General features: G+C 39.2%; 3 protein-coding genes across 3 annotated transcripts; 2 read left to right on the forward strand and 1 right to left on the reverse strand.

Annotated features, from left to right (window-relative positions):
• Nucleotides 1-135: 135 nt before the first annotated feature.
• Nucleotides 136-6,049, forward strand: ppt2b (palmitoyl-protein thioesterase 2b). The gene is made up of 9 exons (XM_083900309.1): nt 136-163; nt 461-645; nt 1,510-1,663; nt 2,069-2,164; nt 2,288-2,395; nt 2,539-2,622; nt 3,065-3,149; nt 3,870-3,924; nt 4,339-6,049. The coding sequence occupies exons 2-9, from the start codon at nt 478-480 to the stop codon at nt 4,480-4,482; spliced, it is 894 nt and encodes a 297-aa protein (XP_083756435.1). The 5' UTR covers nt 136-163; nt 461-477; the 3' UTR covers nt 4,483-6,049.
• A 411-nt stretch (nt 6,050-6,460) lies between these two features.
• rps5 (ribosomal protein S5) lies at nt 6,461-9,312 on the forward strand. Its single transcript, XM_083900230.1, has 6 exons — nt 6,461-6,527; nt 7,616-7,719; nt 7,991-8,200; nt 8,598-8,726; nt 9,005-9,103; nt 9,201-9,312. Coding segments are annotated over exons 1-6 (612 nt in total). The 5' UTR covers nt 6,461-6,526; the 3' UTR covers nt 9,270-9,312.
• A 155-nt stretch (nt 9,313-9,467) lies between these two features.
• ddah2 (DDAH family member 2, ADMA-independent) lies at nt 9,468-16,964 on the reverse strand. The gene is made up of 6 exons (XM_083899666.1): nt 16,860-16,964; nt 14,919-15,430; nt 12,996-13,184; nt 11,485-11,604; nt 11,117-11,260; nt 9,468-10,241 (listed from the first exon to the last, which is right to left on the reverse strand). Exons 2-6 carry the CDS (start codon nt 15,216-15,218, stop codon nt 10,122-10,124), a joined length of 873 nt encoding a protein of 290 aa, XP_083755792.1. The 5' UTR covers nt 15,219-15,430; nt 16,860-16,964; the 3' UTR covers nt 9,468-10,121.
• Between the last annotated feature and the right edge of the window lie 5,463 nt (nt 16,965-22,427).

A 22,427-nucleotide genomic window follows, 5' to 3' on the forward strand; every position in this document is an offset into this window, starting at 1 on the left:
ACTTTACGGCGTGAATTCCCTCACAGATCTACTGTTTCATAACAACTACGCGAGGCGGGAACTTGACGCTGATTGGACGAGCTGTAGCAGTGTATGACGTCACGCCGCTTTTAATTTGAAACCGGAACTAACAAAAGCAGCAGAGGTGCAGAAGAAGCTGAGCGTATGTTTTTGTTCTTTTAGTTCAGGCTTTTAAGAAAGAGACGCACAGGCGCAGTTCATGGTTTGTGTTGGAGTTAAATAACATCATTTCTTTTACAGACTTTAGCTCATTCGCACCGCAGCTGGTAGAGGAAAATGTAACCGAAGATGTTAGCACAACATTAGCAAAACATCAGCTTTAAAAAAGAAAAAATAGATTTATTGTTTATCCATTTTGTTTTTATTTAACTGTGCAAACCTGTACGGTTATATTTTTGTGCGATTTTTTTTTATTTTAATCTTTTCGTTTTTTTTGTAGTTGTAACCTCTTTTGCCATGACAAGCCGGCGGAGGAGTGGCAGCAGCGGGGCGGCCGGGCTGTTGTATCCGCTGCTCGGTGTGTGTCTCTGGGCTGCGGTGGTCGGATACAAGCCGGTGATTATTGTGCACGGATTGTTCGACAGCTCAGGGGATTTTAAAAACTTACAGCGGTTCATTTATGAGGTAAGCGGTTATTTTAAAGTGGAATTGTCTTTTTGTTTAGCGTGTAGAAATGTATATACTTCACAACCAGGGTTTGACCTCATACTGTACAGATACAGGCCTTACAGCTTATATCAGCACATTAATAGTTAATAGTACAATATATGACTATCAGATAAATGATAATGTATGTTTGCAGGTTAAGACATTTTTAATCAATCTCTTATCTTGATAACATTTCACAAATTCTCATGATTAATAATTATTTTCATCATCAATTCATATCTATTTCAGTGGGTAAAAAACTATTTTCTGGATTTTTTTTTACTAGCTTTATTCCCTTCCACATTTAGAAGTTACAACACTTATGCTTTAGTGATAATATTGTTTTTATTCTCAAACTGTCTCTGGTTTTGAATTCAGAATTTTCTTAACTAGATTTTTATTTCCATCATACTAACAACATTTATCAGTGAAATGTGCCCTTTCCTGCTTGTCCTCTTAGATCTCCTAAGCGTTAGGCTTAGTTGAAAATGTGATAATATAGTCAAAAAAGGCAAATTTTGTGGGGACTTTGTTGAGGTTTTTGAGTTTAAATCAAGATTCACTTCCACTTTTGTTTTACCACCTTAGTAATAGATAGTTGCAAACTAAATCAATGTCAAGTGGAAATTCAGACCTTGCTGTCTTTGCTCAGTCTGTGCTCCCACTTTCTGTGAATCGTTAATAGTTAAAGGAAAACCTGATTGATTAGAAACCAAACATCCTCAACAATATTTGACATCGCAGGCTGTTCATCTATGAAATCAGCTAACTGTTGTCAACACTTTGCAAAGCAACACGAGCGACTGATCACTTACACGCTTGCTCTGCTCTCTCCTGCAGTCTCATCCTGGAACAAATGTGACCGTCATCGACTTGTTTGACAGAAGTGCCAGCCTGCAGCCCATGTGGAAGCAGGTGGAGGGATTCAAGGCAGCTATTTACCCAATAATGCAAAATGCAGCAGAGGGAGTCCACTTTATCTGCTACTCTCAAGGTCTGTGTAGTGTGTAGAGTGTATTTGTGCTGATGAAACAAACATAAATTGGTTTGAGATAACACAACAGTCTTGGTATTTGATAAAGTTACAATATCACTTCAGCTAAAACTGTCCTTGGGGTGAAACCTTTCTCCGCACTTTGTAAATGATTCACCAATTTAACCATATTCCACAGAATATCAATATTTCTTTGCAGAACTCTAGCTTTTAAATATATATCTAGCTTATATTTACAATTTCCCTCTCTGTTTTTTTTATTTCTTCTTGTTAAAAATCTTAATGTTTTTAGTGTTTGTCAGTAACTTTCTTCTACAGAGACAGAAACAGACACTGCTCCCAAAAACAATGTTCGAGCTTCTCCGTCCTCATAGACTGATGTTCTTTGTGTTTGTTTTTTAACAGGAGGGCTCGTTTGTAGAGGAATCCTCTCCACTCTCCCTGATCACAAAGTCCATTCCTTTATCTCTCTGTCCTCGCCGCAGGCCGGGCAGTATGGAGGTTGGTTCGACATCAAAAGCTGAGCTTGTGATCATGTTCACAGTGGCTATGCTCGTTTATAATACGTTTGACAAACACAACTCATAATCACTGCTAAAGTTCTTGTTTCTCATTTCCTCTCAGACACAGACTACCTAAGGTACCTCTTCCCCCAGTTTGTCAAGTCCAACCTCTTCCACATCTGCTATACCTCAATAGGTCAGCGGATATCCATCTGCAACTACTGGAACGGTGAGAATCTAAGAATATCTTTGTCACATTGTTGCCACGCAGCTAGGTATGCGCCTGTTAAGCCATGAAATACAATTTATTGAAGCTTCATAAATGTGTGTTTTTGACTCGCTGGGTGTTTGTCGTCTCACTTCCTTCGCCAGATCCTCACCACAGAGACCTCTATGTCAACAGCAGTGATTATTTAGCTCTGCTCAACGGTGAGAGGACCGCTCAAAATTCAACAGGTCAGTATATTTCAACTAGAATTTAAACTAGAACATGTGTAATTCCCTAAAGAAAACGATAGCTAGGAATCACTGACTAAGCACTCCCAACCAATAATGGAAATGGGAACAAATGATGATAATAATAATAAAGAAAACAGTATTTGGGAATCTGTGATACAGCATTTACAACTATAAACAACAAGAAAACATTAGCTGGGAGTTGTCAACAGAGGAGGAAAATAATACTCATAGAAATGCTGACTCAGAATTCCGAACTAACTAGTCTTTGTCAGTGGGTTTGTGTGTGTTGATTTTTATAACGCAGCAGCTGATTAATTATTAGGGCCTTGTATTAGGGCCTTGTACATCAGTTCATCCATCATACTTACTTATGATGGATATGTAATTATCATTTACAGCGCATTCTGTTTATATTCATTGTTTTACCTCTCAATCTCAGAGTGGAAGAAAAACTTCCTCAAGATCGATAAGTTGGTGTTGGTTGGAGGACCAGACGACGGAGTCATCACTCCCTGGCAGTCGAGGTGAGTTAGACCTCCGTCTCGTTGAAATGTTTTTGTGCTCGTGTTCATTTTGAGCCTGCTCACACCTGGTGTTACCACAACCTGATGTGTCTCCTGTGGTCAGTCGTGATCAGATCTGACACCTGCAGGCTGTGTACAAATACACACCAACATCATTTCTGATTGTGAGAAGACAAATTCATTTTTTTAAAGAGTCTGACTGCACAGATGTGTCTGTGTGTGAGTGACTGGTAGAGTGAACAGAAAAGTGGTGAGAAGCTGAGTGACTTAAAGCCCTACTCACTCTGCCATAACATGAAACATAACTGAAACCAGTTGAAACAAGAAATCATTTGTGTCCAGTGTTTAAGTGTTGTGGGCACTGAGAAGGGTCAAAATAGCCTAATGTGAATTTATACTTCACAGTAATTTCTCACATATTACTCATGTGATTTCAGCACAGTGGTCACACTTGAAGTGAAGGTTGCAGTTTTATCCTGTGCATGACAATCTGTTTGTTTCATCACAGCTTGTTATAAATAGAAAATGCCTTTAAGAAAACACGGTTAATTAACTTAACACGTGGTAAAAGGCTAAAGTGCCGCAGGCCGTTGGTTTTTTCCCCACTATGTTTTTCAGTTTCACACATTCTGCCATTTTGCTGTCCCTGCATATGGATGATCTGCTGACTGTCATGTGATGCCCACACTTATACGTTTATGTCTCTGTCACATTTTACAGTCAGTTTGGATTTTATGACGACAACGAAACTGTTGTTGAGATGCAGCAACAAAAGGTGAGTGTTAATCACCACAGACGCCAATCAATAAACGATACACTGTTATTGATTTATGTTATTGTAGACCCTGTTTAATCCTTACATATCACTTTCACCATCATGTTCACATCGTTAACTACTTATTCTAGTTTATTACAAGGATAAGAAGTTAAAAATATCAACCATTTTCCAACATTTACAGTAACAGTATTATTTGTTTGCATAGAAGAAAGAAAAAGGTCAAATATACAATTACATTGTAGCATTGTAAGAACTGCAATGTTTCTGGTTGTTTTTGTTATTATTCCGCCCTAGTTGTGAATATAGTAGACTTGTGTATTGAATCTAGATATGATATAATTAAAAAGTGTCAAAATGACACGTTGTGTAATCAATATTTCCTTTGATACTTTCTCTTTCTTCTTATTCCAGTTGTACTTGAGCGATGTTTTCGGCCTGAAGACGCTGGCGGCTCGCGGTGACCTGATCCTCTGCTCTGTTCCTGGTGTGGAACACGTCTTCTGGCACTCGAACAAGACCGTGTTCCACATGTGTATGGAGAAGTGGCTGGTGTAGATCAACACATTCCCTTGTCTTGATCAAGTTCACACTTTTTAGAAGGGAATTCTTTTTTCTTTTTAGATTCCTTTGATTTTCAACTCCACCTTTTGGGAAATGTGCATATTTTGGTGTAAATGAGAGAGAAAGATTTATTAACCAGTACTAACCAGCTGTCCGACATATTATAGTTACTTACTCGCCCACAGACATGATAGTGATATCAACCTTCTTATCAATTTCTCTGCAAGGAAGAAAACAAGCTCATTTCCCAAAAGGTCAATCTTTTAACAGTTTATTTTAAACCACCTTGCTGCTGAGGGACTTTTTACAAAGCACAAATATGAAGGATTTCATAAACCTTGAAAAGGTTTACCTTTTATTACCTTGTCATAGTCAGCAAAGGAAAGGCATAGCGGACATTGAAGGAGCAGTCCTTAGATTTGGTTCTGCACTTATGTTAGGTTTTAGCAGTCAGACAGCATTTCTAGTTTTTCCATTCTGTATTACATTATCATTCTCTTAAAATTTCACATGAACACAAATGTGACACAATGAATGTCTTCAAGCAGAGATTGAATATAGGAAAAAAAATACATGTCTGTGTTAAAAACAAATGTGTGAAGTGGCCCCTTTTATATACAAAATATCAGTTTATCACTTTGATAAACCAAGTCCGCATACGTACAGTATACTCGTGTGTGTCTGTGTGCGGTTGCTCACACATACCTCAGAAAACGCCACACAACTCGATAGTGCCTGATCAACGTTCTGTCCTTTACATGCACAGACTCACTGCCTCTGTTCTTCTAATGATGCAGTACTTTATATATAGATGTATAGATAGATATATTTGTTCTTCCATTTTTGTTTTCCTTTTTGAGAATGCACATCCAATCATGGCTATTGTGCTTTCTTATCATTACCATGCAGTACTTTAGAGCTGTACTATATTGCTGTAGTCGACCAAGCCTTAATATTTCTCCTCACGATTTCATTTCCATTACCAAAGTGCTACGACTTACTGAACTTTAGTCAGGGTGCTAATAATGAGGATGGAGGTGTGGAGTGACTGGAGAGAGGCAGTGTCTGTCTTATAGTGTTTACTGTACATGTGGTTCTCTTTACCTCCCATTACATTTATATATCTCAGGCTTTCCAGTAGTTGTGTCAGTTTGTCTTGTTAAAAAAGAAAAAGAAAAAGGGATTAATTTCTTCGTACTGTTTCTACAAAATGATGTTGGGTGTTTTTTCTCTTGTACAGGTACAGATGTTTCTCAAAGAAGAGGGAAAACAATTTAAATATCTATTGAGAGGTGAACTAGTGTTTCTCACACCTGATGTCAAGAAGGGAAATGCTAAAGAGGGGATAATTTGACATATTTATAGACATTAGATTTAACGTATTGTTTTAATTTGTATACTACAGTATATGTTTGTTGAAATGAATTGGCCAACAGTGACTGATACTTCATGGATTTTAAGGGATGTCCTCTCAGTTCTGTCTTCTTGCAGACATTAAATGTGGACATGAATACTTTTTTAACTTTGAAAAGAAATTACTATTTTGACATTGTCCCACAGTTTTACAGTATTTGGTCTGCAAATGAAATGGTGTCAAATGTTGTTAAATCCTCAATAAAAGAGTGTTTTGAAATGAAATGTTTGTTTTGCAGTTTATTTCAGAACCAGACGACATTTGATGAAGCTACAGTACATTGTGTTATGTGTAAATAGAAAAGTGTAAGATAAATAATACAATTATAATAGGCAATAAAATAAAAATACAAAATATCAATTGAATATGCAATACTCAACACAAATGTAGGAAATGTTAATTGCCAGTATGTAAGAAATATTGCAAACATGAAATATATGTACTAACTACAACATCACTTTTTCTAATATCAAAACACCGGATGGAGCATATTTTAAACAAGACTACATTTCCCTGTATGCTTTGCAACCGGAAGTATCAAACCCGTCCACCGGATATCTGGACGCGGCGCTGCGAGAGGCCCTTTTCCGTCTGTGAGGAGTGTCGTTCAGAACGGCGGACACAAGTGAGTGCGAAATTCACTTTTTACTCTGTCTATATATCGTCAAATATAACTTTGCTGCGTGTTGCGAGACGTCGTGGACTCTCATTATCCCTGATGTACAAGAAAAATGTCTAGGTGTTGCGTAAATGCTGTTTTAATACCTTCTCATCGTCGCCGCGCGACTACAACAGCGCGATATGTTAGCATATGGCTAGGTGCTTAGCACATGTGGATGCGGCATGCAGACCAGCGATGGATTGATGTCACATGGCGCTTTACGAATAAAAGTTACGGTTAAATGGTAATACGTTCTTTTATAGCTACCATGTTATGTTTATATAACCATGCCTTTTGCTGATGAATAATATCCTCAGTGTTCACTCGTGTCAGTATTCTCAGCCACCGTGGCTCAAATTTAAGCTAATGAGGCTTCAGCTCCGGCCCTGCTCTGTGGAAACTGGATGTTTTCACTTACTGTTCAATTTCGAACCGGACCTGACGATTACACCTGCTTAGTTTGACGTTGGGTAGATTACAAATCTATCTCTATCCGTCTTTATTCCATTATCATCTTGTTTCATGAGAACGCTGTGTGGTTACTGCAACGGTGTTCATGATTATTTTTGACTCGTGTCGTAGATGACATGAAGACACGGGAAGAACAAAACATAACCAGCTACAACTACACACGTATTTAGTGTTAATTGATTCCCATATTATGATAAAATGGTTGAAAGTAACTGGAAGGATCTGCTTAAATTACATTGATAAAATAAGTATAATGTATAATTATCTCAGTGAATCTATTATGAAATAAATATAACAAATCTTCCACATAAATAATGATCATGCATTATTCTACTTCAGTATAGTAGTACTTTGTACGTTCCTCAAATTTGAAATAAATTATCTGCAGCTTTGCATCAGTGTTATTAATTTCATTTTTTTTGTCTTGGCATCTTTTTTAGTTCCTGTTGTCCAGGCTTATTAGAAACTTAAATACGTTGCAATGAGTCAAATCTGATTGCTATACAAGTGAAACATGCCTTGGTGTTGATATATCCCTGTCTTGAAAGTAACCAAGTGTTTTCTTCCCTGTACATCTTCAGTGACTGAGTGGGAACCTGCCCCAGCTGTGGCTGAGACCCCAGAGATCAAGCTCTTTGGCAAGTGGAGCACTGATGATGTCCAGATCAATGACATCTCCCTGCAGGTAAACGGCACAAGTGTCGCTGCATGTTTCAGCTCATTTGTGTTTATCATTCAAAGCGAGGCTAGAGTCACGCTTGGACACAAACCCGTTGTCCAGGTGTGCTAGAGTGCTCGCATAGAAACACGTCTGCGCTATATCCATTGGCTGTAGTCTGATGTGGCCCAGTCAATCACAGGCTCAGACACATTTCTTCATGCAAACTGTAATTAAATAAGCTGAAGAGAAACCTGTGAAAACCACTAAATGTTAACCCACCCTCTCGTCACTGCAGGATTACATTGCTGTGAAAGAGAAATACGCGAAGTACCTGCCACACTCTGGAGGACGATATGCAGCCAAGCGTTTCCGTAAGGCCCAGTGTCCCATCGTCGAGCGTTTGACCAACTCCATGATGATGCACGGTCGCAACAACGGCAAGAAGCTGATGACTGTGCGAATTGTCAAGCACGCTTTCGAAATCATCCACCTGCTGACTGGAGAGGTACAAACCACCCACTATTAACATTTCATCTATGTTTGAGATGATCCTGATCACTATGTTGGATGTTGCCTCCAATAAAATTCATGAACGCTGCACATCAGTTAAGTTTTAATATCTAATCCTTGTGTTGAGAAAGTTATGTTTAGAGTAAAAATGTGTTAACTTTTCTACTTGCATCAAGAAAATAAAATGTCCTTTCAGTTGAAATTTGGTAATATGTGCTGGTGGTCATGTGCTTAATTATTTTTTTTATATAATTTTATGGATCCAAAAGAAGAACAAAGCAGTACATTTTTGCTGTCAGTAAAACATTTCAAAGTAGATGTTCAGCTCTTTGTCATATTTCTAGTGTTATGTGTTAACTGAAAAATTCTAAACTGCAAATTTCTATTCCCAGAATCCCCTTCAGGTCTTGGTGAACGCCATCATCAACAGTGGACCCCGTGAGGACTCCACGCGTATTGGTCGTGCTGGTACTGTCAGGAGGCAGGCTGTGGACGTGTCACCCCTCCGCAGAGTCAACCAGGTAATGACCACACTAACTTTTTTTTGAAGTTGTGTTGTCTAAGTTGTTGGTAAAGCAGTGTTTGATGTACAAAGCGAGGCTAGAGTCACATCTGGATATACTACCCATTGTCCTGATGTGCTAGAGTGCTCGCAGAACAACATGTCTCCGTTTATCCGTTGGCTGTAGTCTGCTGTGGCCCAGTCAATCACAAACTCAGACACATTCTACTCCAACATAATATTTCATGCAATAGGGTCTGTCCGCCTGTTTCACAACCTCTGTCTCTGTATTTGTAGGCCATCTGGCTGCTGTGCACAGGAGCAAGAGAAGCTGCTTTCAGGAACATCAAGACCATCGCCGAGTGTCTGGCTGATGAACTCATCAATGCCGCTAAGGTAACGGTTAATTCACTCATTGTATAACAGATCAGAGACTTAAAGTAAGTCAAAAACACTGTAACATCAATCTAACTTTGATTTTTTTCCTTCACAGGGTTCATCTAACTCTTACGCCATCAAGAAGAAGGACGAGTTGGAGAGAGTTGCCAAGTCCAACCGTTAAAATGTGTTTTCTTTGTAACAATAAATACATCTGAAGAAATTTCTTGTTGACTCCAAGTTTAATTGACCTCACAAATGTTTGGACAGAGAATACCGCACTTCTTACATGTTATTAGGTACAGAAAACTGAAACAGTCCTAGAGCATCATATAATGTTTTATTTATATGTACCAACTACAGTAATGAAGAATAGAAGAAAACTGCACTAGAAATTCTGCATATCAGATGTGTTGAAATTCTGTATTTCAGTTAACAAATATCTAATTAACAGAATTTCTTGTCTCTGGGTTTCTGGGTCAGTGGAGTTTCATTGGTACCTCTACTACAAATTCATACATAGAAAAAGCTTATAATCAAACAAGTCTGTATTTAGCAGCTTCATCACCAACAAAACATGAAGAATTGGGTGATTCCCAACTGGTTATATTACAGATACTAAAGTGATTGTCATGAATCTACAGGTAAATTAAAGTACCACAGAATTAACAAGCTCAAAACATTCAGGTTGATTTCTCATGAAGGTATTGGAAGATATAAAAAGAACTTTCCTTTACAAGCCAATCAGTGTCAGGTGTTAAATAGAAGTTTAAACATAAAAAATAACAGCTGAATTCAGTGGTTTATAAATGGTTTTCTTTTACTTAAATGTGCTGCACTGTTTGTCCAGCAGGGGGCGCAGCTGTGCTACAAACGGCTTGTTAACTACAATGAAAGTCTTAACAGATGGATCATTCTCCCTCATTCAAATACTGCATGTCAGTGTTTCCTTTAACAATAAATAGACAAAGAATTTTAATGAGTGGAAAGTGTCAGAGTTTCCTTCAGTCTGCTACCAAGTCAGCGTGAGATGTTTTCAGAAGTACGTGTGCTTTCTGTTGATGAGGAGGCAGAGTGAGGACAGGGATGCTCCCAGTTTGGATGCCTCACTGCAGGCTGTGGGCAGGAGGGTGTAGTCCTGCAGCTTCTGGAAAACCTGTAGAGGGAAACCAGTTACAAACTCCACAGCACTGACATAGACACTGTACTTGGAGACTCTTCCAGGAAGAAGTTAAGAGTCTAATAAAAGAAGAAAGAGGAAGGAAAAACTGTTTTACTTGCTAATTACACTTCCTCCGAGTGATTTTTGTACTTGTGAAATCTAAAACTATGAATACTTGTCCAATAATATGGTGACAACAGAAAGAGAATATTATTTTTATCACAATGTTACTGTTATCATAAACCTTTCCAGTGTTACATTATTTTACTGATATCACTACATTTATAGCTTCACATCTGCCTCAAAAATATTTTTGGGGAGGAAAGTTTTTGTCATATTCATGCACTTTCAAGCAATTCAACTTTTTATGTGTGGTAAATGTAAATAAATATTGAACATTTCTTTCAGTTAATTTACAAAACAAGTGGGGTTTGCTCACACTTTTCTTTTTACAAGTTATTTCAATTTCTCTACCTAATGAAGGTATCTGTTGTGACAGAGATACTGTTGCAATTTTCAAACACTAAATCCACATTTCAAGCACTTTTCAAACTTTGAAAACATTCAAATCCAAGCACATTCAAGAATTTCAAACACAGAAACACAGGAGACACTAATCCACGTGAGGTTTTTCAGTAAAATAAGAATTCACTGTGCAAAATGAAAGCTTGTTCTCAGCCTGTGGCACTGAGAGCAGTGACGTTGGTATGCTGCTGTCATGTTTTTTTATTTTTTATTATGAATATGGGAATAATCATGAGCTTGTGTGGAAAAATAGACTCTATTATATGATTTGGTTCATTTAGCAACATATGATTTAAACCACAGTAATAGTAGTAACAAAGCTGAGCGTGTTAGAGTCGACTCACAGAGACGCTCTCAGGACTCTCCTCTGTCGGCCTGTGGAGCAGGAAGTCGCGTTTGGATGGACCTTTGATGTAGATGCAGTTTGCGGCCGCCTCTTCAGGGACGGTCAGGATTTCATAGTGGTGATCAGTCAGCTGTTCCATCATCTGAGGACAAACATGTGTTACTACAAAGCAGACACACACACACACACACACACTACAGCAGACCACATCTATCATCACACAGGACACCAACATTATAAAAACTTGTTCAGTTCCTGTTTACCATAATACCTCACTATTGAGAATGACGTCTGAGAGTTAGACAGTGATATAAATGTTTCTAAATTTCACACACGAACAATATAACCAGTCGTATGCATATATACCCGGAGAGTTTTCTTGGCCCCGTCAGTGTTGCTGATGATGATGGTGTCTGGACCTCCCATGGAGCAGATGTTTTTCAGTCGAGCTCCACCACAGACGGGGACGGTGGACACGGCAAAGTCCTGAACAGTTGGAAGTTAAAAGGTTTAATTCACACAATAATGATTCCCTCATCTGGATTTTCAATCACAGCAGACTCCTCTCTTTTAGCGGAAATTAGCACAAGTTCAGTAGTCTGTCAATTAGTGTTTTTTTTTCTTCAGGTCAAAATAGAAGTGAGTCTTGATTCTTTCATTTTCTGGACCTCACTCATATTTCAATGTTTTAATCCTGAGAAAGCACAGATTGGACAATTCCAGTCTCAGACGCAGGACCACACACTTTCAGGGGGGAGATTCCAGGATTTGGGATCTCACAGAAACTTGTGCAATTTAATGCGACTTCAGAATATAAACAGACATGGAGGCGGAGTCGGGTAACAGCTGTTGTGTGTGTGCGATGTTTGTTACCCGGTCAACTCGCGCTCATTGTTTATAGCCGGGTTTTGCCCCACTCTCTGTAATTCATGAACGTTTTTTGCGCATTAGCATAAAAAAATGTCAGTCCACTACATGGTAACAGGTGCCAGAGCTGTTTGTGTGAGTATACAGCAATATGATTTCACAAATACTCGGTAAAACCGGCCTATAACTAAATTTCAACTCCAGAGTCTGGGTCATGAGTCCTGGACTTGATGACCACAGCACTACTCTGTATACTCAATCTGTCCCTGTCAAATAAACAGAGGAAATTCAATTCATGCTCAACACCTGAGCCTGGAGAATGAGGTCAGCGTTGTTATTAAATTGATTTGCTACCACTGTGACTGAGCACAACGTCTGGCCACTGTAAAAGCTTATGTGACGTTTAATCCTCGGCAACAAAAACACAGACTGTACAAACATCAATCGATAATAATTTGAATATAAAAACACTTTAACGTCGCGCACACTGGCTGTTCATAAATGAAAATCAAGTGGCGTCTGTGAAAAGCTCAAGAAGCAACTCTTGAAACCTGATCTGCTCGGCTTCCTCCTCTGCCTGACCGTGATATCGTCCACTTACAACGATTCATGACACAACACTCATCAAAGACACATGATGAGTGTGTGTGTGTGGATGAAGAGTGAGTGTGTTAAAAAATGTAAGCACTTATGAGACATGAGGGGATCAATAATAATGAGTGGGTCATGTGGAGCCAGCGGGCTCCACTGTGTGGACTCCATTATTTGACCGATGGAAGAAACTCATTCATCACTGTTTACACAATATAATTCCCTAAATGCATTGCAGCAAATGGCCACCTGCTCTCTTTGGCAGCAGGGCTCTTGGCTCCGTGACCGTCTTTGTTGCACTGGCCGCACAATATCACATTTTATTGATTATTATTGTTGTCGAGCATTTGTTTGATCCACGTGTTATTCAATCGCTCATTCACGAACACAGAGACTTCAGATTCACTGGCGTCTCTCACCATGAAAGTGTCTGCCAGCACCTCGGCTCCTCTGCGGTTGGTGTGGGAGGAGATGCCGACGAAGAACTCTCTCCCTGTGAAGAGAACGTCGCTGCCCTCCAGTGTGGCTCCTCCACAGTCTCCCTCCTCTGTCCCCATCTCCAACACGGTCAAGTTCAGCTCTGACATCACTCTCCTCACTGCCTCTGCCTGCAAAGATGGAGGGGAGAGTCTGACTTAAACCCTGACCCAAACAAACTATTAAAACAAACTCTTTAACCTACAGAATCTTGATTTTTTTTTTTTAGTGGATCATTTTTTTGTTTATGATAAGCAGGGTCGGCAAAAACCTTTGTGGGCCCTAAGCTGATTTTGATTTGGGGCCCCCTCCCACCAATCCTTGAATTATTCAAGTGCATCAATTATAGTTGTATTGTTCATACTGAACCAGTGTAAAATCACAAAAGTGTCTAGTATTAATTTGCACTTCCATATTCAAAGTGAAGCACTAATTGTGGTGATAACAAACTTGAATTAAACAAATAAAACTGTTGGACTGTTTTTCTTCATAGAACTGATGTGCAAATGTCCACTAAATGACTATTTGCTCATTAAGTGCACATTTAACCCTAATCCTCCAAAAAAACCTTCAAAATAAAACCAAATAACCTAAGATCAACACTATTTAGATATTTAATATGTTAAAATGTTTGTTTGTCCCCTTCACACCCTGAATTTGCTTATGTCTCTGATGATTCGAACAAAATGGCAATTCTTCAAAGTCATTTCAAGAGTTTTACAGACCTGTAAAGGTGTAATATTTTCAGATTTCATTATCTTATTTCTATCCTTAATAATTGTTTCACAATGATGTATTAAAGGTTTATTCTTCACCTATGCTAACTTGTATTCCTTTAGAGAAGTTCAACTACTGAGTCAAATATAATATTTTGTAAAACTTGGGAGTTAACAACTATACTATATGAATTAGTAATAAACACTATATTTCGTGCGTACATTTTTAAACCCTTCCTGCATTTTAACAGACTTCATGTTTGTATGTGTTTTAGTGCAGGTGCAATATCCAGCCTTCTATTCTGTATATGTATTCTGTAAATTTGACGTATTGTGTTGTTTGTTGCCTCTGTGTATTGTTCTGTGGCTGGGGGCAATTAAGTGCAATTGATTTGACTTTACATATTTATACAAATACATGCAAACTAAAAAAAATATTTATATCACATTAAAAGTGAGTGTGTGTCATGCTATAAACAACCAGGCGAAGTCCAACAAGTGAGGTCCAGGTTTTCTCCAAATTATTATAAGCCTCCATTTAACAGGCAAACTATTTTGTCAAATAGCCATTTGTTGTGAAATAAATACTTTTCACGTTTCACACACTTTTAAACAAAATCCAGAATTCACAACGCCAGTCCCTGAATACTTTGCCTGACTTGTTTGGACAGTACACATCTCAAGGATTATTTTGATAGTTAATCAGTGTCCTAAATAACTGAAACTGTGAATAGTTCCTGTTTTCTTTGCTCCATACAACAAAAAGATCGTTATCACAAAACAATTCATTGAGAAAATAATCCTTAGTTGCAGCCATACAGATCTCTAAAATTGAGTCCTAACAAAACCTCTGACAACCAGGACAAAGGGAAAAAGAGGACATGGATGTCATGAAAATAATAAACTGAATTTACTCAAACGTTCACATTCCAAAAAGGAAACTGAACATACCAGACAGAACAATAAGGATGTGTTTGTTAAAATCAGTCATGTAACTTTTATAAAAATTCAAATATGTGTCTGTGATATGAGCTGAAATAAAATGGATTATACAGACTACACCTTTATCTAACAGATAAAGTGCATAATCAGAGGATTAGAGGTGAAGAAGTGGGTCACTAAAGGCTGTGTTCTCCTCCACTGTGTTACCTCGCTGCGCCTCTGCTGCTTGAAGGGCCTGGTGATGAGCGCCGTGTCTCCCTGGATCACAGCCACATCCTCTATCCTCCAGCTCTCCGGCAGCTCAGGGTCGGGGGGGATCACGATGAGCTGCAGGCCCACTTTCTGCCTCAGGGCTCCAGTCAGACAACCGTACTGACGCTGAGCTTTGGCCAGTTCCACTGAGACCTGCCCGTTCTCGTGAGCGTCTCCCACAGACTCCCCAAAGGTCTCCGGGATGCCCCTCACCACAGCGTGGGTGAAGCGGCCGTAAGGACACATGTTGGCCATGTTTTCTCAGAGGAGATTAGTATTAACGTTCTCACAATATATCTGGAAGATTACTTTCCAGAGAGAAATCTTCAAGTTGCAATTGTTTGAGCTAAATGGATGAATCAGGAGGTCCAGAGGGGAGTGGAGATCAGCTTCATCCCCGTCTTTGAGATCCTTCTGCCCTTTCAGCACTCGACCAGAGTCCAGGCGTTGGACACAGATGATCTCAGCTTTAGACAGAGAGAGGGAAACAGACACAACGACAAAAGGGATTAATTGTGAGATTTGGTGCAACATATTTACAGTTATTTACAGTTACAGTTATGGCAAGTGAAAATGTTACCAACTATTCTCTGATTTTCTAATGTTTAATGGACCAAATTATCAATTAAATGAGACAATGAACAACAGATGAATCAATAATGGCAATAGTTTTTGGTTGCTGCCCTAATATCAACACTCCACTGCTTTGGAGGTTTTTAATAAGGAGTGAGCAAATGTACCCCAAATGAAACCATCCATTCAGCTGAAGAACACAGAGAGATTAAAGTAGACAAAAGGATCATTGTGCCACGAGAGATTATAAAGAAACCATATTATTATTGTTCAATGGCCCTGCAATATGCTACAAAGTGTTTTCCACTTGTGGGCTGAGGGTCAGATTTGGGACAATCGGCCTTTTATCATCCTGAGCAGTGAACCAGTGTGAGGCTGAACACAGGATGTTCTCTAAATCTGCTTCACAGCAAACTATGCAGTGAATGTTGGGCTTTGATTCTGCCAGTTTTCATGCTGCTATAAAAGACGAGTTGACGCAGAGTTTTACTTGAGTATTTAACTCGAATGTTTGTTTTCATAGATATTTTTGGCTGTGAAAATCCATCTGCTGCTGCTGCTACTACTGTACTTAATGTCCACTTTAATGTATTTTAGTGCAATAAATATGTGGATTTGGGCTCTTTAAATTGTCTTATTTTTATTATAGCATTTAGTGCAATGGCCCTACTTAAACTGCACTTGGACAAGCTTTTCGGGTATTTGTTTTAGAATGATAGCATATTTTCAGCACCAAGTATTTAGTCACTAATACTTAAGATGTTGTTTGTTTTGTTGTTTGCATTTCTAGTGCGCAGTATAGTGCAGTAACGTGATTTAGTATATAACACTGCTTAAAGTCCACTTAAACTCTTGTTGTTGTTGTTTAAATATTAATTTAATATTTAAACTGTCCCTTATTTGCTTAGTAAAGTCTCACTTTTTTGGTATTTAAACGGTTGGTTTAATATATATTGTTTTTATTAAGTGATAATGCTTTTTTTGTGGTTTCTATGTCAGTGTTATTTCATATCCTCAGCTCCTAACTACAAGCTAGTTTTCCCATCTATGACAATAAGATTTAAGTACCTTAGTTTGAGTATGTTTCGGTTTGTTTGTAAAGTGTAGCTGCTTTAGCTAACGTGAACACAAACATGCTGGAAACTAGCAGCAGCAGCAGCAGCAGCAGTAAGAGTCCCGTCCACCGCCCAGTAGTCCAACGCCTCTTCTTCTCCAAACACTTCTCCCGATGATGTTCTTGTCTTAAAAACGCGGGGAAACTATCGCCAACAGTCACACAAAGTCACACAAACGAAGAAACACACACGTTGGTTGAACACTGACCTGTTTTAAACGTCGTATTTTTCTGCTCGGCGGCGTTTTCCTGCGTTTAATTTAATTTTCACACTGACTCCAGCTCCCGTTACTCCCTGCCTCCTTCGATTACGTGTCTGTCAAGATGGCGGGTGTGGATTTGATCAGTTCCTGTTGCTATTTTCAAAATAAGACGGACAGCATACTTTTCTTGAGTTATTTCCTATGGAATTACTGTTCTGTAGATTTTGTCACAAAATATACATTTTCTTTTACAATGTAGCTTGAAATTAGCTATTTCAATGTGACACTTCGTTGTGGAGCATTTCAATTGATATGTTACAGTTTGTAACACTGACAATCATGAAGGCAGTGATACCATAATATGTAGTCTGCTTATATACATGAATATTTTACATCTGTACAATTTCAATTCACGTATTACTTACCAATGAGAAATTCTAAATGTACAAAATGTCTCAACTCTTATTGTCAAAAGTAGAATGATTCTACTTCCGGTCTTCTTCATGTATTTTTTGGCTGTTTGACACAGCTCTCTCCATCCCCCACTCGTCCTGTCCGGATTCAATCAACCTTGATTTGAGTTGTTTCCACAATCACTGTTGTATCAATTAACATTAAAGTGAACCAGACTTTATACAAAAACAATTACTATATTTAAAAAAAATGTTTTTGCTGAACATTTTGACAAGCATTATCTCCAAGTTTACCAACAAATATTACTTCACCAGGCTTGATTGTTGCATGTAATTTGACTTACAAAATTAAAGTGTTTTAATATGTCTGGTTCAGTTCATACTATTTTCATTTATTATATTCCTTTATTTTCTTGTCACACTCAACATGGTCATCTATCTTACTGCTTTTGAAGCAACGTGGAAAGTTCAAAACCGTCTGACTTAAAATTTACACGCTGGAATGTCAGGGGACACAATAAGCTAACTAAACTGAAACAGGTAATGAACAGTCTTAAAACATTCTGCATTCTAAAATATTTTTTCTTCAGGAATTTTATATTACAGTCCCTGAACTTATACATGTACAATGTAGGTGGCGTGGTCAAGTTATACATGCCACATATAATAATTACTACTCTACACAATGTGATGCTCATAAAAAACTGTCACATCACAGACTTAAACTTATCTGAAATCTAGACAAAAACGTAACCCAGATAAATTGGAACACTCATGCTACTTGGGAATACATATTTTTTTAGTATCACAAGAACTGGTATCCAAAGTTAAGAATTGTTGGTATGACTGTATAGTCATCAGTGATCACTCCCCCATTTCTATTTCTGTACAAATGAAGAAGCTTCAACCATCTCCCCCTAGCTGGCGTCTGCAAGTGAGGTGGCTTCAAAATCCGGAATTTGTTAAATATGTAGAAGATAAGATTGACTGAGATTTCAGTTTTCAGATCAACACTAACCAAACTAAAACATACGTTAGATGGAAAGCTTTCAAGGCTTATATTAGAGGTCAAATTATGAGTCTCACAAGCACTAAAATCAAGAAACAAAAAGCAGAAATTAATAAATTAGAGAAGCAAGTAAAATCTTTGAAAATACATATAAATAATAAAGATGACACTGATAAACAAAAAATGGTTTCTGAAAAAGCAGCAAACTGTGGTTACTGTGGTTGAACCAGGCCATTTATGACCAGGGAGAAAAGGCCAGCAAATAAAGAAAAATAAAAAAATAAAAATATGATCTGAAAGATCCATTAATAACTACTTAATCAGGGGAGATATCACATGATTCTCAAGATATTAATAATACATTTAAGGAATTGTGTCGAATAGAATTGAATACAACTTTATTAATCCCCCGAGGGGGTAAATTCACATGTCACAGCGGCAGGAAAATACACAACACAGACACAAACCAAGACCAAGGTGATTTGCAACATAACAATACACATACTAAAACAAATAAGTATAACACTAATTATCAACCTTAACAATCCCATTTGTCGTTAACTGCTGTGTGTGCGTACAGTCTGATGGCTGTAGGTACAAAGAACTGCTCTGTTCTGCACCTGGGGGAGAGTGAGCCTCTGGCTGAAAGTGCTCCCCCTCAGCCACAGCTCCTCATAGAGGGGCTGGGATGAGTTATTAAGGATATTATTTATTTTTTCTCATCCTCCTCTCTTCCACCCCCTCCAATCTGTCCAAATAGTCCCACCACTCTGCTGGCCTTCCTCCCGAGCCTATTGACCCTGTGTCGCTCCCCCGAGTCCACTTTCTCCACCTCCGCACCCCTAGATGGGCTTCCTGCTCCTCCGGAAGTCCATCACCAACTTTCCGGAGTTGTGTCTGAAGTCTGAGGTGTAGATGGTGAAGAGGAGCGAAGACAGCACCGTTCCCTGGGGTGCTCCAGTACTGTCACCGTGTCGGCCAAATAAGTAGTACTTTATACAGGCCACCATGTTGTGGTCCACCTGCATGGCATGGAGATTCTCTGCTAGCAGGGAGAGGTAGCTGAATGGTGTCAAATGCACTGGAGAAGTCGAAGAACATCACTCACACTGTGCTCCCCGACTCCTCCAGATGTGAGCCAGCCAGCTATGTAGCATGTAGATGATAGTGTCGTCCACACCAAATTTGGCCTGTTACGCAATCTGCAGAAGGTCCATGCATGGAACTGCTCACCATGGTCCTCAGCTGCTGCAGAACCAGTCTCTCAAAGACCTTCATGACATGTGAGGTCCTGGGAGTCCTGGGATGTTTTATCTTTGGCACTGGAATAATGCAGGAGGACTTCCACAGCTGGGGAACCCTATTCAGTTTCAGAGAGAGGTTGAACACCCCTGCAAGCTGTCCAGCACATGCCCTAAGTAGTCTAGGGTAAATGTGGTCTGGGCCCATTTCCTTCTTGGCTCTTCTTATTGAAAATCAATAAAAAGCATTGTTCCGTGTTATATACAATTGACAAATATGCACATATTGAGGCTGGTTTCCATGAAAATTAAATGATTGCAAATCTTACTGCATGGCATTTGTCTGGTTGACATTACCCAGGCCTTTTTGCATAATGATTTAATTACAAGAAAACACATATATTTAAAGGGACAATGTGAAGTATTTATGGGTTTATATAACCCACATTTTATACATATTATGTGCTCCTGCATTGTCTAGTCGCTGTATAATAGTTTTTGTTTCATTTTCGTAGTGTTTCAAAAAGTCATGTAAAATAACATGGTCGTGGGCCGCGGTTGCATAGCCACTGTTAGCAGCGAGACGCCATGTTTCTACCGGAGCCTGTAAGGACAAACGCGAGAGAACAAATCAAGCGTCTCTTTACTTGTAGCGGAAGTCCTCCACTCTCTCCGCTTCGTCTGCTACGGCCGCGGTAGCTCGCCCTCTCCCTCGCCTCACGAACCTCATCTGCTGACACTATGAGAAAGACGACGAGGACGACATTTGACCGGCTGCGGATACCGTAGCGCTCAGGGAAGGGAGGGGGTGAGCAGAGGAGCAGTTTTTTGTTGTAAATTTCAGCCTCTCCTCTAGATGGCACTATAAACTACTTACTTCATCTTTAAGTCACTAGAAGTTTGGAATACCCTAAGACTAGATGTTTAGCAATAGTTGCCTCCGTCATCCCCAAGTCTCTGACAACAACAGCCTTTACTACAGGCTGTGACAAACCCAGTGATCCAGATGGATCCTGGCATCCCTCACCTGTGGTTCTCCCTAAGGTTTCTACGCTTTTTTTTTTCCTGTTATAAGGGTTTTTTCCCTGGTAGTTTTTCCTTACCTTGGTCGAAGGTCTAAGGACAGAGGATGTTACCAACCCTGTGAAGTCCTGTGAGACAAACTATGTTTTGTAAACTGTGGGCTATACAAATAAAGATTGATTGATTGAAGTAAACCTGCTTTAAAGGACTAAAACATGGAGATGCCACCTCTAAAACCGCCGATTGTTCTTTGTAGTGTGGTCGTAATTTAAAGATCCAGTGTGTAATAATTAATGACATCTAATGGTGAGTCTGCAGGTTGTAACAAATGCAGCACCATATGACCTTCAGAGACAGCAGAGCATAAGCTTCTGGTTTAGCTATTGGAGCTGTGGTAGAAACATGGTGGCACAAGATGCCGCCTCCCTGAGGCACAGGTCTTGTCTTAGTAGTACATGCAAAAGGCTTATTCTGAAACCAACATATTTTTTTTCCCGCATGATTTTACACTGATAATATGTGGATCAGTTCTGCAAATAATCACAGTGGACCTATTTATCATATAGTAAGATAACTGTTGGCCTCCATGCATAACATCCTTACCTTTAAAATCCTCTACACCTTTTTCTTCATGGTTGATAGAAGTTCTTCTTGGATACTGTTTGTATCTGCCTTTCAAACATAAACTTTTCTCTACACAAGTCAATATTCTTCTCACCTACAGCAGTGTAAACAAAATGGCTGCATTTACCTGCAGCTGATTTATTTTGCCTGGACTTTTCAAGAATTTTCTTTCTTCCTCTTGCTCAAATTTGTCATAGTCATTGCAACAGATTAAGGCCTATATTGTGTACCACTCTGCTTTTGTGTGTGTGTGTGTGTGTGTCTGTGTGTGTGTGTTCTTGTACTTGCCACATACTGAGGACCAGTGAGGGTTTTTAACCAACATAGTGAGGTAATTTTTACAAAGTGAGGACATTTTGGCACCGGGCCTTACTTCGTTTTCATTGAAATCACTTCCTTAGGTTGTAAATAGTGCTGTGCAAAAGGTTAATGCACGTTAACGCATGACATGTTTCCATGACGACTGACCGGAAATAGACGCGCATGACGTCATGTTTACGTGCCGCGACACTGGAGTCCAGGCACCGTTTACAGGGTCGTACCTATGTTCCCCGGGTCCTATGTTCCCCACTTTGTATGTGACAGGGGAACATCGGACCCTTTTTTGAAAATGGAGAAGGTTTAGGGTTAGGTTTAGAGAAAGGGTCCTATGTTCCCCGGTCACATACAATTTGGGGAACATAGGACCCGGGGAACATAGGTACGGTCCCCCGTTTACCAGTTAGCTAAGTTAGCTGCATTAGCTCCTTTTAGCGCCGTTAGCACGCCTACAGTCGTCATGGAAAAGCGTCGTGCGTTAACGTTGATGCCGTTAAACGCCGTTGACGCGTTAACGTTTGACAGCACTAGTTGGAAGCATGCTATACTCTGCTTTTAACACAGGTCCTCAATTTGGTACAAAAACCTTTGTACCAAAAGTCACACACTTTTTGCTCTGGGGCACCACCTGCAGACATGTTATGGTACTGCACCCATTATTTCTTTGTAGATATCATTATGAAGTAGATATTTGCAATTGTGTTGATTTATAAAGTGGAAATGGTTGGTCCTCAGTATGCAACAAGTACAAGAATGTGTGTGTGTGTGTGTGTGTGTGTGTGACGTGGGGGAAAAAAATAATCTGGATTTTCCTAAAATGTGGGTCAAACACTGCAGATTCGGTTGGATAAAGCCGTCGTCTCTTTCATACACCAGAGAAAAAAACCTATGTTTCCTTATGACACTGAACACTAAAACGCTTTGAATTTTTTTTTGCAATTGTATA

This window comes from Microchirus variegatus (genome assembly GCF_963457635.1).
Source record: "Microchirus variegatus genome assembly, chromosome: 13".
Taxonomy (NCBI): domain Eukaryota; kingdom Metazoa; phylum Chordata; class Actinopteri; order Pleuronectiformes; family Soleidae; genus Microchirus; species Microchirus variegatus.

Coding starts and splice junctions, on each gene's coding strand:
- ddah2 (XM_083899666.1), bottom strand. CDS start 15,218: ATGGCCAACATGTGTCCTTACGGCCGCTTCACCCACGCTGTGGTGAGG. Junction 11,605..12,995: donor TGCTGGCAGACACTTTCATG/GTGAGAGACGCC, acceptor CCAACTGTTCAG/GACTTTGCCGTGTCCACCGT. Junction 10,242..11,116: donor AGAGTCCTGAGAGCGTCTCT/GTGAGTCGACTC, acceptor TTCCCTCTACAG/GTTTTCCAGAAGCTGCAGGA.
- rps5 (XM_083900230.1), top strand. Junction 7,720..7,990: donor TCAATGACATCTCCCTGCAG/GTAAACGGCACA, acceptor TCGTCACTGCAG/GATTACATTGCTGTGAAAGA. Junction 9,104..9,200: donor AACTCATCAATGCCGCTAAG/GTAACGGTTAAT, acceptor TTTCCTTCACAG/GGTTCATCTAACTCTTACGC.
- ppt2b (XM_083900309.1), top strand. CDS start 478: ATGACAAGCCGGCGGAGGAGTGGCAGCAGCGGGGCGGCCGGGCTGTTG. Junction 2,165..2,287: donor GCAGGCCGGGCAGTATGGAG/GTTGGTTCGACA, acceptor ATTTCCTCTCAG/ACACAGACTACCTAAGGTAC. Junction 2,396..2,538: donor CATCTGCAACTACTGGAACG/GTGAGAATCTAA, acceptor TTCCTTCGCCAG/ATCCTCACCACAGAGACCTC.